This window comes from Elaeis guineensis, chromosome 9 (assembly GCF_000442705.2).
Source record: "Elaeis guineensis isolate ETL-2024a chromosome 9, EG11, whole genome shotgun sequence".
NCBI lineage: Eukaryota > Viridiplantae > Streptophyta > Magnoliopsida > Arecales > Arecaceae > Elaeis > Elaeis guineensis.
In genome coordinates, this window is record NC_026001.2 from 3048969 (window position 1) to 3071547 (window position 22579).

Below are 22579 nucleotides of genomic sequence, written 5' to 3' on the forward strand. Positions count from 1 at the left end.
CAATAAATACTTATTCTTTTATCATCATTTTTGTGATGTTACTTTTCAAATAAAAATAAGATTTTTTTCTTAAAAAAAGCGAAACAGATGCTTACATTAATGCCCTACAAGTCTAATTTATTGCTCCAAATTTTCGTGATAATCCAGCTAATTTTCCTAAAATTCCTTTAATCAGTGCATGTAGCCTCTATTTATTGCAACGATTTGCAAAATCCACACTCAGGCATCTGTTCTGAATTAATTATGCAAAATCCACACTCAAGCATCTGTTATGAATTAAATATGCGGTACGCTACGCCCTCCACCAGTATAAATATTTATATTCAAATAGCAAACAGAGAGAGATTGTTGTATTTGTTTTGTTCATACTATTTATAGAAAGATTTTTATATTCACATTGGTTTCGCTAGCATACATACAGAATTCTTTGATCGTCACCGACTAAACATGCAATGAATGGTGTACTGCGCTTTGTAGTCGCAATATTTACTACATTTTTTGTTTTTTTTTAAAAAAAAAAAAAAACTTCTCCCTCTCCGCATACTGCAAAAAAGACCCTTCTTTTCTTCCCCACCATTAATTCATTTCCAGGCCTCAATATTGCACTGCTCTTCCACCCATATCCTTCAATTCCATTCAATCCCACCCTTCTCTCCTTCCAATCCTCCTCCATTTAAACCGAAGAAAAGATAAGAATAACAAAAGAAACAAAAGAGTGTGTCAAAGAGAGAGAGAGGAGAATTAAAGTATTTGTTGTGTTGTATTAAAGAAAACCATTGACCCCTCCCTTCAGTCCTCTTATATAATGGCATCCAAGCCTCCCCACCACCATCCCCACAACCAAAACAGACGCCATGCTTGCAGTGGTGGAGGTTCTTCTTCCGCCCGCTACCACTGCTTAGCAGCAGGTGCCTTCCTCCGACACCGAGTTTCTCCGGTGACCGGCGGGCTCCTGCGCTCCACTCCGGTCAACCTCGACGAAGAGTCGCTCCGCTCCAAAAGGTTGGGAGAGGTGCCTCGACCTCCAGGTTCCTCCTCCAAGCTCCCCCTACTCTTGAAGCAACTATTAATCTAACTACCGGCAGCAATTCAATTCAATACGGGAAGGCGTTTTGATACTGATTTCTATTGGCTTTGGGATGCAGACAGGGAAGATCTTCTACAGGAGAGGAGAGATGAGCCGCAACAATGGCAAGGGCCCAAAGCTGGAGCTGAAGCTGAATTTGTCCCCGCCGGCGAGGGGGGCCACTTCGAGAAGGGTGGCAGACGAGGATGACTCCCCGAAGGGGTCCTCCTCGTCGTCTCCGCCGAGCTCGTGCTTGTCGTCATGCTCGAACAGCCCGGAGGCGGCATCCATGGTGCTTGCTGGCTGCCCCCGCTGCCTCATGTATGTCATGCTCTCCGAGGAAGACCCCAGGTGTCCCAAGTGCAAGAGTGCCGTCCTACTCGACTTCTTCCATGGCAACACCACCACCAGCAGCACCAACAGCAACAGCAACAACAACAATAATAGCAAGACCAAAAAGAGCTGAATAAAGTTGCTATTAATTAATTAATTAATTAGTATTAGCATATCCCCTATCTCAAATCATAGGTTCACTTTCTTCTGCTCTACTTTTTATATATGGCTAGCTCTCTATAGACATAGGTTGTGTTTTTGTTGTTTCTCTTTTTTGGTTCTTCCCCTCCTTTGCTGAAGACAATGTGAAACGGGCCAGTCATGAGCAGCCCAAACTTCTATAATCATCATGGTCATATAGATGGTTCCTGTTTTTTTTGGCTCTCTGTCTTCCATACTTTCTCAATTGGCTGATGCATGATTATATGTAATTGCCCTTTTGTTCATGTGTATGAACAATAAGCAACAGAGAAAGGAAGGTAGCATACAGGATGCAGTCCACATCTCGTAGATGGGTAATCCTCAATCATGGTGATGGGCATTTTCGTCAATTTGTGAAGAGTCGCTTGCAAGTGCAGGAGCTACATGTATGTATGTATCCATGCATTTATTGAGACTTGAAAAATACAAAAACTTCAAGTATGGGTGTGTGCGTGTATGCGAGAGAGAGAGATGGAAGACTATTTTGAATTTAAATATTACAAAAATCAATTTAATGCACGAGTAATTGAGACGGTTGAGAATAATGGTGGGATTACGTCAGGTGATAAATATACCAATTTATTTCCACCTTCTCACCTCCCCCCTCTTTCCTCTTCACCCTCTGCCGCCCTTTGAATAAATCCAACACCACTAAATGCATTTGGATTTCGATGCACCTATTTTCTTCTTTTTCTTCTTCTTCTTCTTCTTCTTTTGTTTTCCATGCCTCAGCACCTCGAGCTTGCGCTTTGCACCTCCCTTCAAAATTTTTGAGAAGCAAGTGGAAAGAGGGAAAAGAGAGTATTCTTTTTTGAAGAGGAAAAAAGAGTATTCCTTCTTAAAGTCGTAAACATGTCCCTTGTTCACTATTCTGAATTAGATATGTCAGATGGTATTCATTCACGTGGCCGCCGGCAAATTGCTCGTGTCCCTATTGGATGCTGCAAACCCTCTACTTGGATGGATAGATATGGACCAAAAATTACAGACATCATTGACCAAAAAAACAGATTGATATATTGTATTAAAATAGAAAACAAACTTATCAAGCAACAAAGACATGAGTTTGAGAGTTGTTAGACCAAGGGATGTGGACTCTAAATCCCTCTCCCCCTCCCTCCTTTCAAGCAAGAGTAGAGACAAATGAAACACCAACCACTTCCTTTGAAGGGACTGAGCTGGACCATTCATTTCACAGAAATTTTTGTGCCGCATGAAGAAATTGATAACATGAGCTTGAGTTTGCATCTAATATCAGCATCAATTGACGTACAGACAGACGAAGGTGCACTGGTGAGTGACGAGTGCTGTGTGCATCTTGAGAAGCTCTTCTTCTTAGGAACTGTATGATGGTATCTGGCTGACAAAAAGATAGGGAGCTAAATCAGAGAACACTTGATCTCCTTTACCCCTCTTCTTTCCTCAAACATCTTACGGGTTTAAAAAAGAAGAAGAAAGGTGAGCAAATCAAATGGCAAATATTTTAGACAACCTCATAACCGAAGACCAAAAGCATAGCAAAAAAAAAAAAAAAAAAAGATGGCATCCGAGTTTCGATAAATACTCAAAAAACTGAAATTCTAAAAAGTTTACATGCTACACTTTAGACCTGTGGGGCATGCATTTGAAAAAAAAAAATATAATCTACAAGGGAAACCGAATTATAATCCTGCTCATAAAAAAAAAAAAACTTACCTTCATGACATTTGGACTTTCCTTCGTGACTCTACCACGGTGTTTGTTCAACATGTCTTTCAAGAAGCGAACCACACTGCTGATGGGATCGCTTCTTACATGGCTGAACACACTGATGATTAGATCTGACGAGAGGGTTAGACATATCCGCGAGCCCCGCAGAATATTTTATTTTCTGATTTTATGAGATGTACTCGTACTATAGTGGTGCGAGCACCCGCTTTAAATAAAAAAATAAAAAAAGAGGCTTACAAAAGCCAAATCATCGCATGTGACATCTACTTTCCAGCAATGTTTGAAGATCATTTTCTAACATCTTCACACATATGGCTTTTGTGCAAATGCCCGCTCTTGCAGTACTCCAATCTAGTAGCTGATTTTTACCACATAAATTTGAGGGCCCAAACTGGAAAATTGCATCATCCAGTTATTTTCAATTCTGGTAGCTGACCCATCAGTATGGAGGCTTTGCCATTTCTTTTGCATACGTAGCAGGGGGAAGTATAAATAATAACAAACAACACAAATACGTAGGCAAGTTGTTTAGCTCACAACCACTATGATTATAATTGGATGCCAAATGGTGGGTCAAGATATCGGATAAGAGCTGCTGCCCCTGATGTATAGCACTGTTTCCATGAACCACCCTCAGGAATTGGAGCAAGATACTGGTGGGGCTGAATCTTGTCTAATTCCTCTCATCCACAATTCTGCTTCCCATTGCAATCGCAACAGGTTGCAGTCTAAACTTGGTACACATGCACAGACACACATAAAAGTAAATTTAGAGCATATTAGTAGTAGCAAGGAAGTCATGAATGAAGCCCAGAAGAGGGTATTAAGAAATTCTATTTAATTGAAGAATTGTGGCATGATCTGTCATCATTAGAAACACTACTTCATAATATGAAACAAATTAAAAAAGTGGTTTCTGGGCTTTGTGATAAATATCTGATGCACAGGAACTATGAAATTGCTTCAAGCAATGATATGGATTATAAAAGCCTCTGATATTCACACAAGCACAATGAATAAAAAAGCTACATATTATCCTTCATATTACATGCAAAAGAAATACCATGATTTTATGAAAGATTTGATAATGTTTCCATTATTTGGTGCTTACGTAATAGTACAGACTCCAACCTCCGAATGCATAGATATTGCAAAATCACATATCATAAACTCATCAGCACATAGTAATAGAGCAAACTTGGAGAGCAAGAGGAACAATAAGTAGGGCAAAATAAATAAAAATGGTGTCTGAGGAACATGGGCCTGAGAGATTTTTCACGTACCCTAATTAGCAATATAAGAAAAAAAAATTACCAGCATAATCCCCATAATTTGCTTTCCTATATTTCATATATTAGACTTAACTTTTGTCCATTGAGGAACTCTCATGCAGATTTTTACTCTCTTCCTGGAATTAATTCCTTCAAACACTGTTGTCAACTTGTTAATAACTTGAAATAAGCAAAGAACCCTGCTGGTCGATTGGCTTTATGTACCCTAAAATAGCTAGTCCATGACCAACATGTCAGCATGTCAACCATCTGACCAGATCTTTTCCATCAATTAGAATGAGGATAGCATTCCCATTGAAGATAAAGGCAAAGAAAACAAAGATGATACTACTGCAGGCTCGGTCCTGGCAGCACACATAGTACAATCACCGGGCATGAAACACAAAAATTGAATCTTTGGATCATGCTTAAGAACCTATCACAGCAAAAGGGAGCCACAATATTACAACAGAGCATCAATTTCAAAAGAGAAAGCTCCCAACTAGTGAAGAAGTTTCTCAGAAAAGTAATTATGGTCATTTCCAGAATGAGTGGTTTTTAACAAATATTCTTGTGTGTTACATGAATTGCCATAGATTAGAAGTATCAAAATAAAGCATTATGAATCATTTTACCTGATCATGGGAGAAGACAGCAAATTGTAGAAGAAAATTAGCATGAAATAGTTGCCATCATCAAAAATGCCAATCAGCGTGCATCTTAAAAATGAACAAGACAGCATCAGGAACATTGTCATGTATCATCTTGACTTTCTCCCCAACCGCTACTGCTTCTGATGTACTTATCCACAATGCCAAATTCCCTGTTTTGCTCAAGTCGCCTCACATAGTTCTCAGTAGAAATGGGACCCTTCTTCGAACGACGATAGTAGATCATTTCCCATGGCCACAAACGAGCAGCACCAAAGTATTCCTCTATTGAAATATGAGGACAACCCTCTTCTGGTGCTGCCAGTCCATAATGTCGCAGGACCAAGAACATTTCCTGTGTTGGTATTCTTGTAGACTTGCTTGCCTCACATTCAAGAGGAATATTCCTATTCAGCTTTACAAATGAAGCTTCTTGTGAGTCATTGTTCTGTCCATGATTCTCATATTTATGCAGATCTGTGCATGTATTGGTTTCATTGTAATCAGCTACAAATGTAGAATATAACACATTATCACGGTTATGTCCAATATGGTCGCCATTAGTCTCATTATCTTCCTTGCATGGAGTGATTGCATTTTCATTATCAACTGTTGAGCATGTAACTTTTGTTTTAGCATTCTCCAAATGCTTGGACTCAGGGCTCATCACAGTCTTCACATTGCCCTCCAGAAAGGCATTCATGCGAACATCCATTTGGTTGTTCTTTGGGGAAAGCATAGATTTCCGTTCCAATGAGACAGACAAAGACAATGATCTAGGAAAGCTTGACCTTGACCTTGACCTTGATCTGGATCTAGAACTTACAGATTTAGAATAGGATGACAAAGAAGTAGATCTTGAACTAGAAGATGCTGATTGAGACCGAGAAGATGCAGACCTTGAGTGTGAAGAAGAGCAAGTATTGGATATGAATCTTCGGGACCATGAATGTGATTGTGAACTAGTTGTAGAAGAATCAGAAGAAAGTGATGAGGTACGAGATCTCCTTCGTCTTCTTCTGCTTCTTTTCACAACATTTTTGGGGGCTTCATGTTCCAGCTTGTTCCTTTTCTTTGCCTGAGAATCACCTCTGAGATTGGAACGACGTTTTTCCCTAAGCTCTAGAGAGATGTCACCTGCCCTGGATGCTCTTCTAGCTTTATCGGGATGAGGTTCCTTTCTTACCCGCATATGGTGCCTCGATATCCAAGGATCTCTACTAGCATCTGACCTTCCCCATGAATTGGGTCTGAACCACTTCGGCCTTACCTCCCCTCCATCTCGGAAATTTATTTCATCTCTCTTGTCATTAAACTTGCCAAACTTCTCTCGTCGAGCATCCCCTTGAGGGCAGTTACGCATTATGTGACCAATCAGTCCACAGTTATAGCAGGTCTGCTGAGTTTTTGATTTATCACAGTTCCTATCGGTATCATCGCCAACAGATTGCTCTATCCATCTTTTCTCCTCAGAACTTCGTCGATGTGGAGAGCCATAAGAGCTAGCTATCTGAACATTTCCATTCCTATTGCTTCTATTGTAACCATGATAAGGTTCATGGCGGTCAAACTCATCTCCATTCTCAACTCCATTACTGGTCAATGTATCATTAATAGGTTCACCCCATCGATCGTTCTCCAAGGGATTGAGATCAATTGTACCACCTTCATCCATGACTCTCTCATTCGAATTCACACCTTCATCCCCTCTGATATCATTAATATCCTCGTGCATGCTGCTGGCCCTGTTATTGGGCGTCATATCCAATTGATGCCGTCCATGATTATCTGGGACACGAGCTGCACCAGTAGAAAAATCCCTTCGACCTTGAGAACCCCTGATCCCAATACTATCATTGTCTTCCCTGAAGTTCCTTCCACAATAAGGTTCATAAAATCTGGTGCTTCTTGCATGTCTTTGAAGAGGCCTATGCTGTCTGTTTGACCAATTAAGAGATATCTGCTCCCCACAAATGTTCTTGCCTTGCAGCACTCGCAAAGCTCTCTCTGCATTTGCTGGATATTTATAGACTGCAAATCCATATCCATCTTTCAGTTGTACACTACACTGTCCAAAACTCTGAAAAACCCGTTCAAGTTCTTCTCGTCGAACATAAGGAGAGAGATGACCCACATACAGAGACATCTGCAAACTAGCTCAAAGAAAAGGCTGCATTAATATATGTAACCAAACTAATAAAAAAGTGCAATGCAGAATCAATAATTAACCAGTAGGGTCACCAGGGTGGATATGAAAAACCATTTGTTTGAGATACATAAATTAAACTCCAAAATGTTCCTTGACAGCAGAGTAAACAAACAAGAAGTTATTGCCACATAATAATAAGGCTGTTATTTTTTCAACCTATTTCCACCACATTACTCTTGACATTATCACTGATTGGCCTAATAAATGTTATCTCTAAATGAAACTGATCGTTTCTTTGAATTCATTATGGCCTTCAAATAGCACACCATGATCTGCTGCCCACAACACAAACTGCCAGTTCATTAGAATCATGTTCCTACAATGCAATACAATCACATCAGCATTTGTAGCATAAACATCAGTTTATGTACTAATGTAATCTCACGTTCTGGTTGAGTCTCCCATCCTTGCTTCTTCTACCTGAATTTTCTTTGCAGTATTAGATCTGCTTATGGCCCTTACAGAGTCGCAGTATGGAAAATTGCAATTATGTGCTTCCTTTTAAATAACCATTTCAACACATCACTTTTCATTCAAGTCTTCACGTAGCCTTAGCAGTTCATTCATTCATTAACCACCCAATTTCTTGGACAGCCAACACCTTTGTTCACAAGCAGGATCTTTATCAATCAATTCCTACTTTATCTTTGGCTCATGAAATAAAGGTGATGTGCTGCCCTTTCAAGCTAAGAAGACGAATACTATGCGTCCTCAAAGCATTAATTATTCTGTTGTACTCCTAAATGTATAAACTAACAAGATCACAAATACTACTATAGGAACAATTTACAAAAACATAAATTTTCAAAAAACGGGTTTCTGTACGGACAGTTACAGAGTAGACCAATAAAATAGATATGCAATCCTCTCAGAAACATAAGTCAGTATTGCATGTGATCCTGGTACTTCATAATCAAACCTCCTGATTGTCTATCAAATTTTGAACTCTTAATCAAGTAAAATTCAAAAGAATATTTAATTGTCTTCCTCAAATTTTCTAACTTGCAAGATTCATTTATAACAAATTCTAAACCAACAGATCCAAATAATCTAATTTCTTTATTGTGTACAACAGGCAATAACATCACATTACTCTTGACATTATCATTAACTGGCCTAATAAATGTTCCCTGTAATTGGAACTGCTTGTTTCTTTGATATTCATTATTACCTTGAAATAGCACATCATCACCTGCTGCCACCACACGAACTGCCATTTCATTAGAGCAAATTTATTCTAACAGAATCACTAAGGATGCAAATCCAAGTGATGGCACATGCACGTTGCTGCACAAGTGCAAATAGTGATCGGCAATTCCTTCATTATGCAATGCTAGTCTACAAGCTCAATGGATTCCTGGTCCAATTTGACTGTCAAATGTATAGGAATCCACCAAATAACAAATCAAGTTTTGTGCCATCCCTGAAGCAGTACACTCCACCTCAGGCTTTTCTTTAACTCACCTATAGGGTTCAGATTAAGAAGAATTTAATTGCCATTTGTTCACATGTAACATATTTGAATTCATTTTATGTAGCCCACCTGACATCAATCCACCAATTTTCTCATCCAAATTCAGGACTTCTCACTTAAACTTCTCAATAGTCGACTTTATATTACAAGCTACCCATTAAGAAACTATACATGATCCTGCTAAGTAATAACTTATAGGAAATCGGGAACAGCAATTCTATCTCTATTCAATTATCATTTACATAGCAACAAAACGAAGGATAATAACTGATGCTCGAACTTTAGGATAAACGATTGGGGTATTCTTTTTAATATCCTCATACAAATGAGTTGTTTCTGCATCTAAAACATAACCGTCAACCATTTTGTGCCGTAATTTATATTCTCTGATATTGGTGCACATTTACAGCCCAATCATATAGTATCACAATGAACTTTCTGTGGCTATTAAGGAAAAACTCAACATGGCTCAAGTGTGCTTCTAGAGTACTGGAAACATATAATAATGTCAATTACATTTTCAGTTGTCACAATTCCCAAGAATAGCATCCGATCAAGTTGGCTTCAGATGAGGACAAGAAGAGTAAATCTTAAAAGCACAAAAAAGAAAGTAGCTAAAAAGTTAAATGCATAAAAAATGCTTCGAAAATGCTTCCCAAGTTTGTAAAAACCCTAACGTGCATCACCTTCTACTTCAACTTCGTAAAAATGTAGAGAAAACCAAGACAGCTAATCTGCAATGGCACTAAAACCAAATCAAGAACAGCCCATCAACTATGGGCAAGCAAACAAAACTAATCAAAGCATGCTTCTTGTTCCATCTGCATCACATTTCTCCAGCAAAAAAAAAAAAAAAAAAAAAAAGAAGTAAAAACAGCGCCTGGAGCAGGAACCACAGAATAAAACCATTCGAAGCTCACCAAGAACTATTCCAATCCGCTGCTCGGAAGACGTCAACACCGGCCAAAGCCCTTCAATATTCCTTCTTTCACTTCCCGACAACACTTCTAGTCCACTGAAATTGTGTTCAACGATATCAAAACCAATCTCGCCCTAAAATGCCCTGATCTACTCTTGAGTAACAAAAAAGAAGGCCAAGAAACAAGCTAGAAGATCGAGCAAAAAAACAGTTACTGCAATACCTGGGAGAAGGAAAAACGATCAGAAGAACTCTTCCCAAACCCTAGACTTGGATCGAATCATCGCGACGCCATCCTTCGGCACACGGAGAGATCTCTCTCTTCCCCTCGCGGAACTACTGCGGTGTGCTTCCACACCATCAGGAGGAGAATTATATTGGATTTGTCACCCAAGTGTGTTTTATACACTGTATAATTTTGTATACACGTGCGCTGCTGATGGATCGGAAGATCCCGGCCCCAGAAAACAGTGCTCGAGAAGGACAATACACTGTATAGGTGTATAGGACTCACACCAAATGGCATTACCTTTATTCCATCCAACCCTTTGGCTCCCATCTCTCTCTCAATTCAGCCTCTCATTTCCGCATTCTATCACCCCTTCTTTGTCTCTCCCCTTTATTCGGCGAACTGAAATCTTTGTCGGCGATGACGATCGGCTCAGGAGGATCGAGTGTTGTGGGTATGATTTTTGGAACCTTGATCTACTCTTTTACTGTTGGTTTTTTTTCTTAGGGATCGGCGTGTGGATTCTTTCTTTGATGTTGAATCTTTCGTTTTCATGAATGCTGGATTTAATGTGTCGTAGATTTCTTGATGGTTTCCATCCTAATTTTAGGTATTCAATATCCGGATTTTTTTTTTCTTTTTTTTTTTTTTTTTTTTTTTACAGAACAAATCCTAAGTTTTAGTGCGGAATTTGGCGTCCTTGTTTTGAAAGGGGTTGAATAGATAGGACTGGGCTAGTTTGAGCAAGATGATTTTCGATTGGAATGATGAGAGTATCAGCATCGTGGATTGCTGGATATTTGGTATTGATTTTTGTTTTGCATTGTTTATGTCTGGAAATGATTTAGAATTGATGCTAAATATAATGATTAAATAGAATACGTTATCTTGTGTTCTCTCACCGATGTAAAGGTTTAAGAAGATTGCTTAAAGAACTTAGAAGGTATCATCGGGCAGGGCTTTTTTTATATGTATACATACTTTACCTATCTTTTCAAATGTAACTTCTGAGCATGTTTAATAGGGTCTTTGTATCTCAGCATGGTTGAACTGGCAAACTACTAGACTATCTTTAGCGCACTTGTAGACAATTTCTACTGCCGAATGTATATCTCACTAATTAATTTAGAAATTTTGTTAAGATGCTTGGCTCTTTGAATGATTATAAAGCAGGTTCTCTGTTACCCCAAATTATGATAGCGTTGCTATGTGGTAAATTTTTCTCTTTATTAACTAGTTTCTCTGGTATTATGAGATGTATGTGCTGTATAATATGCATAAATTTTTCATGGGTAGTGACATTTATTGAAGCAGCATTTTAGCTACGGAATGGACGTTTTTGAAGCCTATAAATTGGGAAGTTGCACCATCTAAATGGACGTTTTTGCATATCTAAGAAAATAATAAATTTCTCTATGATTATCTTGCTGCACAGTACCTCGGAACTTTAGACTTCTGGAGGAACTTGAACGTGGAGAGAAAGGTATTGGAGATGGCACAGTTAGCTATGGAATGGATGATGGAGATGACATTTACATGCGTTCTTGGACGGGTACCATAATTGGTCCACATAATGTATGTCCCTGTTTCTAAGACCACTGGACTGTTGTTCAATAGCAAATCAAATTGGCATTTTTATGTTTATGAGGCATATTATATGTGGCCTAACTCATTCCATATAATTATTGGAGATTTGATACTGTCAATTGACTTTATTAGGTATAAGTTGTTAAAAGAATAAAATACTCGTTATCCTCTATTATTGTTTATCAGGTTTTGCTAGAGTTTGTCAAGTAATCAACATTTCTGATTATCTCTTCAACATGTTGGGCTGATTGGGTGCTATATGTAGTGTGTAAATGATATAAAATAGAAGCTGTACATGGTGATCTAAACCATCAGCCTTGTAAGTGACAGTACAATCTTGTACATATTAAATCCTGCTTAAAGTAAGTAAATGCTTCTAGCCAACTTTTTGAGCACTAGTAGCCCATGTTTTCTTTTCTTTTCTTTTTTTTTTTCGGTCATCATATCTTTGTATATATGCATGTCTTGTCTCTGTTGTTTATTGTTCACAACTGCAAAGTAGAAAGTACAGTATGTATGCGTTAAAGTATCTACTGTATTTTACCTTGATAGAAATGCACTGACTTGCTTTTAGCTTTTCTATGTTGACTATTCTAACCGTTAATCTGAAAAGAAATACAACCAATTTGAGGTAGCTACTTATGCTTTGCCAATCTGATTTGTGATTGCCCTTACCAGGTATTGCTAGATTCCTCTGAACCGGTCAGTATTTATAGATTTTTCTTCTATTTGTGCATTCAGATATGCCCCCCTGCAAGACACTTCACACATGCATTCTGTTGTTTACTTTAGACTTAACACAAGTAGAGTTATTATTTGCTGAGACATAAGAAGCAACCTGACTCAATGAGTTAAACCAGGTTCAGCTAGTTGAGTCTTGAGAATAATATGTCCAGATAGCAAAGATGTTTCTTCAAAGCAATAGTTTTATTAGTGTCCTCTTTATCTCATTTCTTTTGCAGTCAGTGCATGAAAATCGTATTTATCAGTTGAAGCTCTTCTGCGATAAAGATTACCCTGAGAAACCTCCAAGCGTTCGCTTCCATTCACGGATCAATATGACATGTGTTAACCATGAAAATGGAATGGTAGTAATCTCTCTCTCTCTCTCTCTCTCTCTCTCTCTCTCTCTCTCTGTGTGTGTGTAGTTACTCTGATTTTAATGATCTGCCTGTCACAATGGTGGTTGCCATTCATATGAGCCATGACTTTGTGATCATGGAGCCTCTGTTGTTTATAACAGTGGTATGTCGCATAGTATTGATGACATTGTGGCAAGAATTTTTTCTTTTTTTAAGAAAAAGGCATTGAGGTGTGGTAGCTTTCTTTTTTATCAAGTTGTTTGCAGCCCTCTGCTTTATTAGAAGAGATAGTCTTCATCTGTCTTCAAGATATCATGTAATTACTGAAATGACAAAATGGTAAAAAATTTAATATGCAGGATTGAAATAGTAATTAGAGTGGCAGTAGCAATTAGAGTAAACATTTCTTTTCTATGGGAAGTAGAATGTCTGTAGGCAGTGGGCTACATATCAAGGTGTATCTCTTCCTCCGAAATCCCTCACCAGGATTTGAACCCAGATCTTTTTGACAATCCCAAGAGACGTTATAAGCTTGATAAGCTGGTACCAGAATGTGGTGTATCATCTTGGTAAGCTTGCGTCTCTGAATTTACTGTTAAAAGACTTTTTACACCGTTGGTTTGTTTCAAGTTTGGTTAAATAACCAGCCTGGTAGAGAAAGTTACTTAAATTCCATCTCAATGCAGTGATTCTATGGAGAAGGAACAGTTACTAAACTTTGATTGATAGGCATGAATTTCTTTTACTTTTATAAATCATCAAAGTTTTTGCTGTTTTGAGAAAGTTATATTCCATGATTCCTGCCTCTTTAGGCACTGAGCAGCCTGATGTGGAAAATCACCACAAAAACAAATCAATGTCAGTCTCCTTTAAAATTTATAAGAATAAGATCCGAAAATAGTTGAACTATTATATGCACATGTCATATGTTTTTAAACCATACAGTAAGTTGGCCAGAAGATGGCAGAGCATGTGGAACAGGTTGTTAGATCTGTAGGATTTGATTGGTGGCAGGTTTTCATGAATATTCTGGTAGTTAGAAAGAATCATCATTACCACTTTGGGGTGATATTTTTTTTTTTTTTTTTAAATCCTTTTATCATGGTTCTCCACTAATGTTGGATTATGCTTGGGTTTGTGTCTAGGTTGAGCCAAAGAAATTTGGGATTCTTGCAAATTGGCAGCGAGAGTACACCATGGAAGACATACTGGTACAGTTAAAGAAGGAGATGGCAGCACCACCCAACCGAAAGCTGGTTCAGCCTCCAGAAGGTACCTTCTTCTAGTGGATGAGTACAATCATAGCTTATCCTACAAAAGTTAAGGAACCAAGGGCTGCCTTTTGTGGATCCCTGTATTCAGCTCTTGTCATTTTCATCTTATGTTTAACTGCATTATAGTCATGATGTTTCAAATGGGATTACTTTTGCCAGTGAAAAACACAATAAAATTTATTCCGCAAGTCCTTTTCATGTCCTGACCTCAGTTTTAATTGAGCGAGTTACCTTGGGAAAAAGAGACCTCATCAATTTTGTGATGTTCCTTCACTGCCAAAGTTCATGTCTTGTAACGTTGCCTCTCCACAGCGGCATTGACACCATGTCTGATGCAGGTCAGCCAATCTCAACTTGGATGAGGATCTTCTCGAGTTACCTGGAAGAGAAGGTCCAGAACAAACACCTGACCTGGTTGCACAACCAGGTCCAACACACCAATTTTTGTTGTCGGCTTTATTGAAGTGAGGTTCTGCAGGTTGATTCAAGTTGCCAGTGATTTCATGTTGAATTGTTGTGCCTTTAGATGCTTACCCACCAAATGCTTGAATTGACTTTGCTCAAATTGGAGCCAGAAGCAGCTCAGTTTACATTTCTGATCTCAGTGATGCCTGGATGGAAGATCTATGATCAGCTTCATCTATACATGCAGAGAGGTTAATTAGGTTTCTAAGTGGTTTGTCTCCATGCCAAGATTCAGAATTGCCTGATGTTTGGGTGAACAGGCCTCTTTATTAGTCAGCTACTGGGAGGCATTTGGCATTAAGAGGTGAGGGACCTTCGGAGTTTATTAGTGGATTGACCTCACAAATGGATTGCAATAATAATTCAGTGATGGATGGATGGCTTGTGCTTTCAGCTTGCTTTTGCCGGTTTACTCCAATCCAAGAATCCTGTAGTTACAGGAAAAACAGGCAATCATATATGTGGCCATAATTTCTTTTGTGCAATCATCGAAGAGGACCAATGCTCAAGAAGAAGCTTTACAGCATGAGATTGTGCTATTAGTGAAACATGCATCATTTCCTCAATCATTGTGCAATAAAGACCACCATTTCACGCACTTTTTGCATGAGTGATTGCATCATCTGAAGCTCTGCGATCCTGTCAGTTTTTAACCCACTTGACGCTGATGATGTATGTGCAGAGAGAGAAAGAGAGATTGTCGGATTTTTAATCCTACAGAGGATTGGATAATCATTGTTCCTTCGAAAATATAAATGACATGTAGCTTAAGAGCTGAGTGATGGACATTTACAGGATCAACCATCGAATCAGCGAGTTGTTGTGAGATTGAGCGATGGTGCTAACCAAGGGACAGGGTTTGGTCTCGAGATGGTGTACAGAACCGGTCAGACTTCACCCCTCTTGCAGCTCTCCCTTGGAGAAAAATGATGAGCACGGGCCAAACAAAGAAAGCATTAACACGTTTTTGGAGTTGATCGTTGCTGCACAGTTGACATACCACTCCATGCTTGTGGATGCGAATACAAGGAGAAATTCCGGAGCTGCAAGCGCTGCTTGTCACTTCTTTCCGAGCCAACTTCTCCAGATAGAGATCAGCGAAGTAACGGAGTCATGGAGTCCAAGACTGCAATTAACATTGGACGTAAACTTAGCATTTCAAACATTGGCTGGATGTGGTGCTGGGTTGGTGAAGTTTTCTGCGTCCATAAAAGAAATCTGGGTTGAATTCCCTGTTTGAGGTTTCATTGTCTCTACTACTAGAAAAATAAGGAAAGAAAGAATAATGGTGGGTAGATGACAACCGAGTGGGCTTCCTCGAATTCCATCAGAAATTATCTCTACTCATACCGTACACCAGTTCAGTAGTTTCCACCATCCAATATTGAATTCTGACGGCGGACTTGAAAAGCAACCTGCTGACATTTTAGGCCCAATCATTCTGCATAACATTTACATTCCTTACCACGGCTGGCAATGACTTTTAAAAACAAAAAAAAAAAAAAAGGTTGCTTATAATATATATACTTTTATGTGATTACATCTTAATAAAATATGTAAGGCTTTGCAAATTATGTATGATGAAACTATATGTATCACCTTTGAGTAGAATTTCCTCTATTATTTTTTGCATAAGTAGCAGATTTCGTGTTAGTAGCTAAGCAAAACTTTTTTGTTTAAAAAATTTTTTTGAACATCACTAAATGATTATGTCTCTATGTACAAACAGTCATTACACACTATAATCGTCGATGAAAGCTAGGATGTAGTGGTACACTAAAGTTTGGAAAGAAGAAAAGATTCATTTTTACACACAAAAACAAACTAAATTCTTTCCTTACCAAGAGAATTGAGATTCCATGCCAAAAAAAAAAAAATGTACCCAGACCTCCTTACCGCATTATTCTCTCAAAAAGAAGCTGTCTGATAACATACGGCATAATGAATCGGCACACGATCCATCTCTCAGCCCAAAAAAAAATAAAAGTGAAAAATAAAGTGAAAAAACCCTTAAGTGAGTTTAATATGAAAAGAGAGCATGTGGTGGAACAAAATAACGGACGGCTGTCCTAACAGCCACCATGGATGGCCCATAATAATAGTTTATTTTTGTCTATAAGACGATCACTCCATACAATTTTAACATGAATACAAATCAAAAAAAATATCCTAAAAGAATATCGGCAAAAGAAAAATATCATTCCAAACTCAACCCTGTCTACTTTCAGAGTCCATACACCATGCCCCTACTTTCTATTAAAAAGAAAAAAAAAAAAGTAAAACAGAAAAAAAGAAGAAGAAAGAAAGAAACGTTATACCCGTTACTACAATATTGTACTCAGCCTAGGAAAAGACCTTGTATACTAATGTAATAACCCAGATATATTAAAAAAAAAAAAAAAATGAAGAAGACTCCTGTTGGGAGTCTTTTTCCACCTGAGTCATCGGAGGAGAAGTTGGAATCCGAGGGGGATTCGACCTCTCCTCCACTCTATAAGACCCCCTCTCCCCCTCCTAAACAACCCATTGTGATCACCGGTTTCTCTCTCTCCTTTCTCCTTGTTTTCTCCGATTGAAGTCAAGGCCTTCCGTACTTGTGCTCGCCGGAAATTGGAGCTGACGACATTGCCGGAGCTCGAGGTAAGCCCCCACTGGCTTACAGGTGGATCAGCCGGCCAGGAGCTCATGCCTGGGACAGCCCGCCAGGAGCTTATGCCTGGGACAGCTTCTCACGGGCTTTGGTACGTGGGACAGCCGGCCAGGAGCTCATCCTGGGACAGTCTTGAAAGACTTTTTAAGTGGATTCGATCCGGATGATGACTGAGGTATAGAATTAGATAGTCCAGAACCAGAAAGAAAAGGTTAAAAATCATGTGATTATGAAAAGAGAAATGAAAGATAAGACACGAAATAATTGTTGAACAAAAGTGTTTTACCTGTTAACATATGATGATGCATCTATTTTGACAAGACAAAATTTATGAATGTTGCATTATTCTGGACATTGAACATGAGATTTTATATCTTACTGCTTATCCTTATTTTCAGACTATATTACTATATCAGTGTGATATGGGAATTCTTACTGGGCTATAAAGCTCACACCCCTTCATCTTTCTTTTTCTTCTCAGAGTTACAGGACATTCATGATTGGCTATGGCTTGGATTTACGGGTGAGCAAAAGGATAAATAGAGTGTCATAATATTTGATCAGAGAATTGAAGAAATTTAAATTGTAATTATGTAAGATTTTACGAATTATTGTTGAAATTAATTGTTATGGATGTTAAGGTTGTAGTGATTTATTTTGGCCTTGCATATTCTTTAGGGCTTGCTCTAAGGAGTGTGCGGCCATCACGTATCCGATCCGAGTGTTGGGTTCGAGGCGTGACAGAATGGTATCAGAGCTTAGGTTTAAGATCATCAGAGATTATGAAGAGATATTAAAACTTTATGTCAGATCAATAGGATGTGACAGAGTGATATCTGAGCTTAGAGCTTAGGTTATGTTCATTTGGAGATAATGATACAAGTGATTAGGATATGATAGAACAGTACTAGGGCCCAAGTCTAAGGTCACTAGGGATTGTCATATAAATGATATCAAAACTTGAGATTATAATCGATAGAGTCAGAGTTTAAGGTTATAATCATTAAGGATGTAGTAGAATGATATTATAGTTCAGGTTATGATCATTAGAAAATATGATTTAAGTGGTATTTAAGCTTAAGATTATGATTATTTGAAATTACGACTTTAGTGATATTTAAACATAGGTTATGATCATAAGGAACATGATTGACATAAAAAAAAGGAATCAATATTTGAATTTTGAATCAATAAATACTATGATGAAACTTTATGTATAAGTGGTATATGATGTCTATAATAAAATTGACGAGTTATATATTAGATTTCAATTAGCAAGGTTGACCTAAGTATGAGAAGAGTTGACCTTAGAATGAAGTGCAAGGTATTGATAAAATATGTTGAGTATACTAGATGATTTTGGAATGTTAAACTTATATGATTGAAGATCATGATACTTTTCTAATTTCGATGATAATTGTCTGATGCATTATGAATTTTGGATTTATCAAAAGAAAATTAATTAGGATATGGTCTAAGAAGAAATTCCATCATATGAGAGAAAAATATTTTTGAGTATTGAACCTACAAGAGGATCATATATGAAACTCAATTTTAAATGAAAAATATACTTGAATTTTATTATGAGAATATGAGATACACATCTTGGTGAAATCTTTGGTTACTTAAAATATCATATTCTGAATATGATTCCTTGATCTTTCAAGTTGCATTGAATTTCAAGTCAATAGTTTATTTTTCTAAGTGGATCAAAAGTATTTTGATATTGTTGTTAAATTAAAGAAAAAAATTTATTTTGTCAGAGTATAATATACAAGTTATGATGAAATCTTTAATAATTCGTATTACTATCTGTGGATTAATTTTTTTATTTTTTCCTGTGATTGTTGAAGATGGTGAAGTGTATTAATTATTCGAGTCAAGTTTGGATTTTTTTTTAAATTGAACTAAGACATCTTGCTAGTGTTAAATTTTGAATGACTTATACAAGGGACAAGATTTTGTATGGATAACAAGATTTTATATAAATTTATTGATTAATATTAAGGATTGTGATAAAGGGAGCTCTATAAGAAATAATCAAGTTAATTCTATTTATAAAGATGTTGGCTTGAGTTCTTCTAATTTGTCAAGTTAGAATTAATTCTTTTAAAAAAAAAATTGATTTAGAAATTATCTAAATGATTGTAAGGTAAATCTAAAGTTAACTCTAATTAATTCTAGACATGTCGGATTCTTGAAGAGTGATGAAACTTATGCAATGATTTCAAATATAGGAAGTAGATCAAGATTTAATTTTTATATGCTATGCCCAAAGGTAGTAAAGATGAAGAAACTTAAAATTTTGTCCTAAGTCTTATATGAAATTTGAAGGTTGGATCTATCCTGGATCGATCTAACATATAAGGATATTTTTATCTTTGATATAATTATATAATTTGATAAACCAAGATCAGAGTGCGCAGCAAAAGCATGGTGGGTTAAATTGATTAGAAATATTAATTCTTTGATTCTGAAGATATTATGGAATATATTAGTTGTAAATAAAGAATGATTTTAATCTGATCATAGTCGGATAATTTTTGTTAGTAGGTTGCTTCATTGTAGATAATGCCAAGAAATTCTAGATATCTCAAGTTTATTAACAGCTTGATAGTTCTGATATTAGCTCAAACTTAGAAAGTCCTAACATAGATCTCATATTTTTAAAATTTAATATTGTTACTCGAACTGATATAGAAGATTGAGATTTTCTTAAGATGAGAGTCTACATATAAAATTTGTTGGAAGGTCAAGAGAAAAAAAAAAAATCGATGATTGTGAAGAGCGCCCGATGTTTGACCTTTAATTATTTTTCTATCAAGGGTAGTCTGAGATAATTATGAATTTCGAGTGAAATGTATTAGACAAATAATGGTAGTATATTAATACAAGTCCAAAATATTACAGTTCTTCAAAAAGTTGAGAAATCAATAAGAAGGGATGAGTTTGAGATTTCAAATAATTTTTGTTATAACAAGATCATGAGAAATAAATAATATATATGACATTATCATAAGCTTGAGAATGACATGAAGAATGTATACTTTGAAATATGTATCTCGAACGACATAACCTAATTTCGAGGATGAAATTATTTTAAGGAGGGGAGAATGTAATAACCCAGATATATAAAAAAAAAAGAAAGAAAAGAAGAAGACTCCTGTTGGGAGTCTTCTTCCACCTGAGTCACCGGAGGAGAAGTTGGAATCCGAGGGGGATTCGACCTCTCCTCCACTCTATAAGACCTCCTCTCCCCCTCCTAAACAACCCATAGTGATCACCGATTTCTCTCTCTCCTTTCTCCTTGTTTTCTTCGATTGAAGTCAAGGCCTCCCGTACTTGTGCTCGCCGGAAATTGGAGCTGACGACATTGCCGGAGCTCGAGGTAAGCCCCCACTGGCTTACAGGTAGATCAGCCGGTCAGGAGCTCATGCTTGGGACAGCCCGCCAGGAGCTTATGCCTGGGACAACCTCTCACGGGCTTTGGTACGTGGGACAGCCGGCCAGGAGCTCATCCTGGGACAGTCTTGAAAGATTTTTTAAGTGGATTCGATCCGGATGATGACTGAGGTATAGAATTGGATAGTCCAGAACCAGAAAGAAAAGGTTAAAAATCATGTGATTATGAAAAGAGAAATGAAAGATAAGACATGAAATAATTGTTGAACAAAAGTGTTTTACCTGTTAACATATGATGATGCATCTATTTTGACAAGACAGAAAATTTATGAACGTTGCATTATTCTGGACATTGAACATGAGATTTTATATCTTACTGCTTATCCTTATTTTCAGACTATATTACTATATCAGTGTGATATGGGAATTCTTACTGTGCTGTAAAGCTCATACCCCTTCATCTTTCTTTTTCTTCTCAGAGTTACAGGACATTCATGATTGGCTATGGCTTGGATTTACGGGTGAGCAAAAAGATAAATAGAGTGTCATAGTATTTGATCAGAGAATTGAAGAAATTTAAATTGTAATTATGCAAGATTTTACGAATTATTGTTGAAATTAATTGTTATGGATGTTAAGGTTATAGTGATTTATTTTGGTCTTATATATTCTTTAGGACTTGCTTTGAGTATGCGACCATCACGTATCCAATTTGGATGTTGGATTCGGGACGTGACAATTAATACCATCTAGACACAGTATCCTTCACAAAGGCCACCAGATGAATCAAATTCCAAAAGAATAAAGATATTCCGCCGCTTATTCCTTCTCAAAGGACCCCAAAATCCCCCTGTCAGCCCGAATCCCAATGCCGCTACGCAGGCACGGGAGCCGCATGATTCCCCGGGACCCACCCAGAAGCTCCAAGGCCTGGCCGGCCCCCACCTACATAAACCCCCAAACCCCTCAACAGTTTTCTCTTGTTCCCAAAGATATCATCGGAAGAGAGGCGACGACGCCATGGAAGGACAACAACGGCGAGACCGGTCCCAACTGCAGGTGGCCACGGCGACGGCGGCGATGGGTTCGAGACCGCCGGTCCAGATCCGGTCCGTGTGGGCCGACAATCTCGACCAGGAGTTCACCCTGATCCGGTCGGCCGCTCGGCGGTACCCGTACGCCGCCCTAGACACGGAGTTCCCCGGCGTGGTCCACCGGTCGCCGAAGCACCCGTTCCTCCTCTCCCCCGACGAGCGCTACGCCCTCCTCAAGGCCAACGTGGACTGCCTCCAGCTCATCCAGCTCGGTCTCACCCTCTCCGACTCCGTCGCCGGCGCCGCCTGCCTCGTCTGGGAGTTCAATTTCCGCGACTTCGACCTCCGCCGCGACCGCCACGCCCCGGAGTCCATAGAGCTCCTCCGGTCCCACGGCATCGACTTCGACGAGATCCGCACCCGGGGGATCGATTCCCGCCGCTTCGCCGAGCTCTTCGTCTCGTCGGGGCTCGTCCGGAACGGAGCCACGAGCTGGGTGACCTTCCACAGCGCGTACGACTTCGGCTACCTGATCAAAACCCTAACTGGCTGCGATCTGCCGGCGAGATTGGGGAATTTTCTCCGGCTGGTGAGGGTTTTCTTCGGGAATAGGGTGTTCGACATCAAGTACATGATGAAGTTTTGCAACAGCCTGTACGGAGGGCTGGATCGGGTGGCGAGCATCTTGAAGGTGGATCGGACGGCGGGGAGGTGCCACCAGGCGGGGTCGGATAGCCTGCTCACGTGGGAGGCGTACCGGCGGTTGAGGGAGATATACTTCGGACAGGAAGGCGGGGAGAAGCATGCGGGCGTTCTTTACGGATTGGAGATCATATGAGATGCTAATTAAACTAGTGAGGTCTGCTGAGATATTAAATTAGTGTTATTATTCATTCTTTTTGAGCATAATAAGAATGTGGTATAACTCTGTTCATCCCAGCACAGGTTGGCGATGTCCATATGCGTACACAAGGCAAGAAATAGTTCAAAAGATGCCTTCAATAATTTGATACTTGCCTACCT

The 22579-nt window shown here is 38.5% G+C and overlaps 2 protein-coding genes and 2 pseudogenes across 9 annotated transcripts; 3 read left to right on the forward strand and 1 right to left on the reverse strand.

The window, feature by feature from the left end:
• The first annotated feature begins 593 nt into the window (after nt 1–593).
• LOC105052091 (uncharacterized) lies at nt 594–1773 on the forward strand (annotated as a pseudogene).
• An 821-nt stretch (nt 1774–2594) lies between these two features.
• Nucleotides 2595–10213, reverse strand: LOC105052089 (uncharacterized). 8 transcript variants are annotated; one of them, XR_012134331.1, is made up of 5 exons: nt 10057–10213; nt 9835–9929; nt 5217–7377; nt 3296–4038; nt 2595–2960 (listed from the first exon to the last, which is right to left on the reverse strand). XR_012134331.1 is itself a non-coding variant. In XM_073243460.1 (3 exons), the coding sequence occupies exon 3, from the start codon at nt 7375–7377 to the stop codon at nt 5335–5337; it is 2043 nt and encodes a 680-aa protein (XP_073099561.1). In that variant the 5' UTR covers nt 7378–7384; nt 9835–9929; nt 10057–10213; the 3' UTR covers nt 5121–5334. The 8 variants fall into 8 exon arrangements, 1 of the variants encoding a protein (XP_073099561.1); XR_012134329.1 differs by having other exon boundaries at nt 2595–2956; nt 5217–7384; XR_012134326.1 differs by having other exon boundaries at nt 5217–7384.
• Nucleotides 10214–10358: 145 nt separating this feature from the next.
• On the forward strand, nt 10359–15715 carry LOC105037858 (ubiquitin-conjugating enzyme E2 variant 1D). The gene is made up of 5 exons (XM_073243461.1): nt 10359–10516; nt 11498–11637; nt 12612–12737; nt 13877–14003; nt 14344–15715. The coding sequence occupies exons 1-5, from the start codon at nt 10483–10485 to the stop codon at nt 14466–14468; spliced, it is 552 nt and encodes a 183-aa protein (XP_073099562.1). The 5' UTR covers nt 10359–10482; the 3' UTR covers nt 14469–15715.
• Nucleotides 15716–21375: 5660 nt separating this feature from the next.
• On the forward strand, nt 21376–22561 carry LOC105052087 (probable CCR4-associated factor 1 homolog 11; annotated as a pseudogene).
• The last annotated feature ends 18 nt before the right edge of the window (nt 22562–22579 follow it).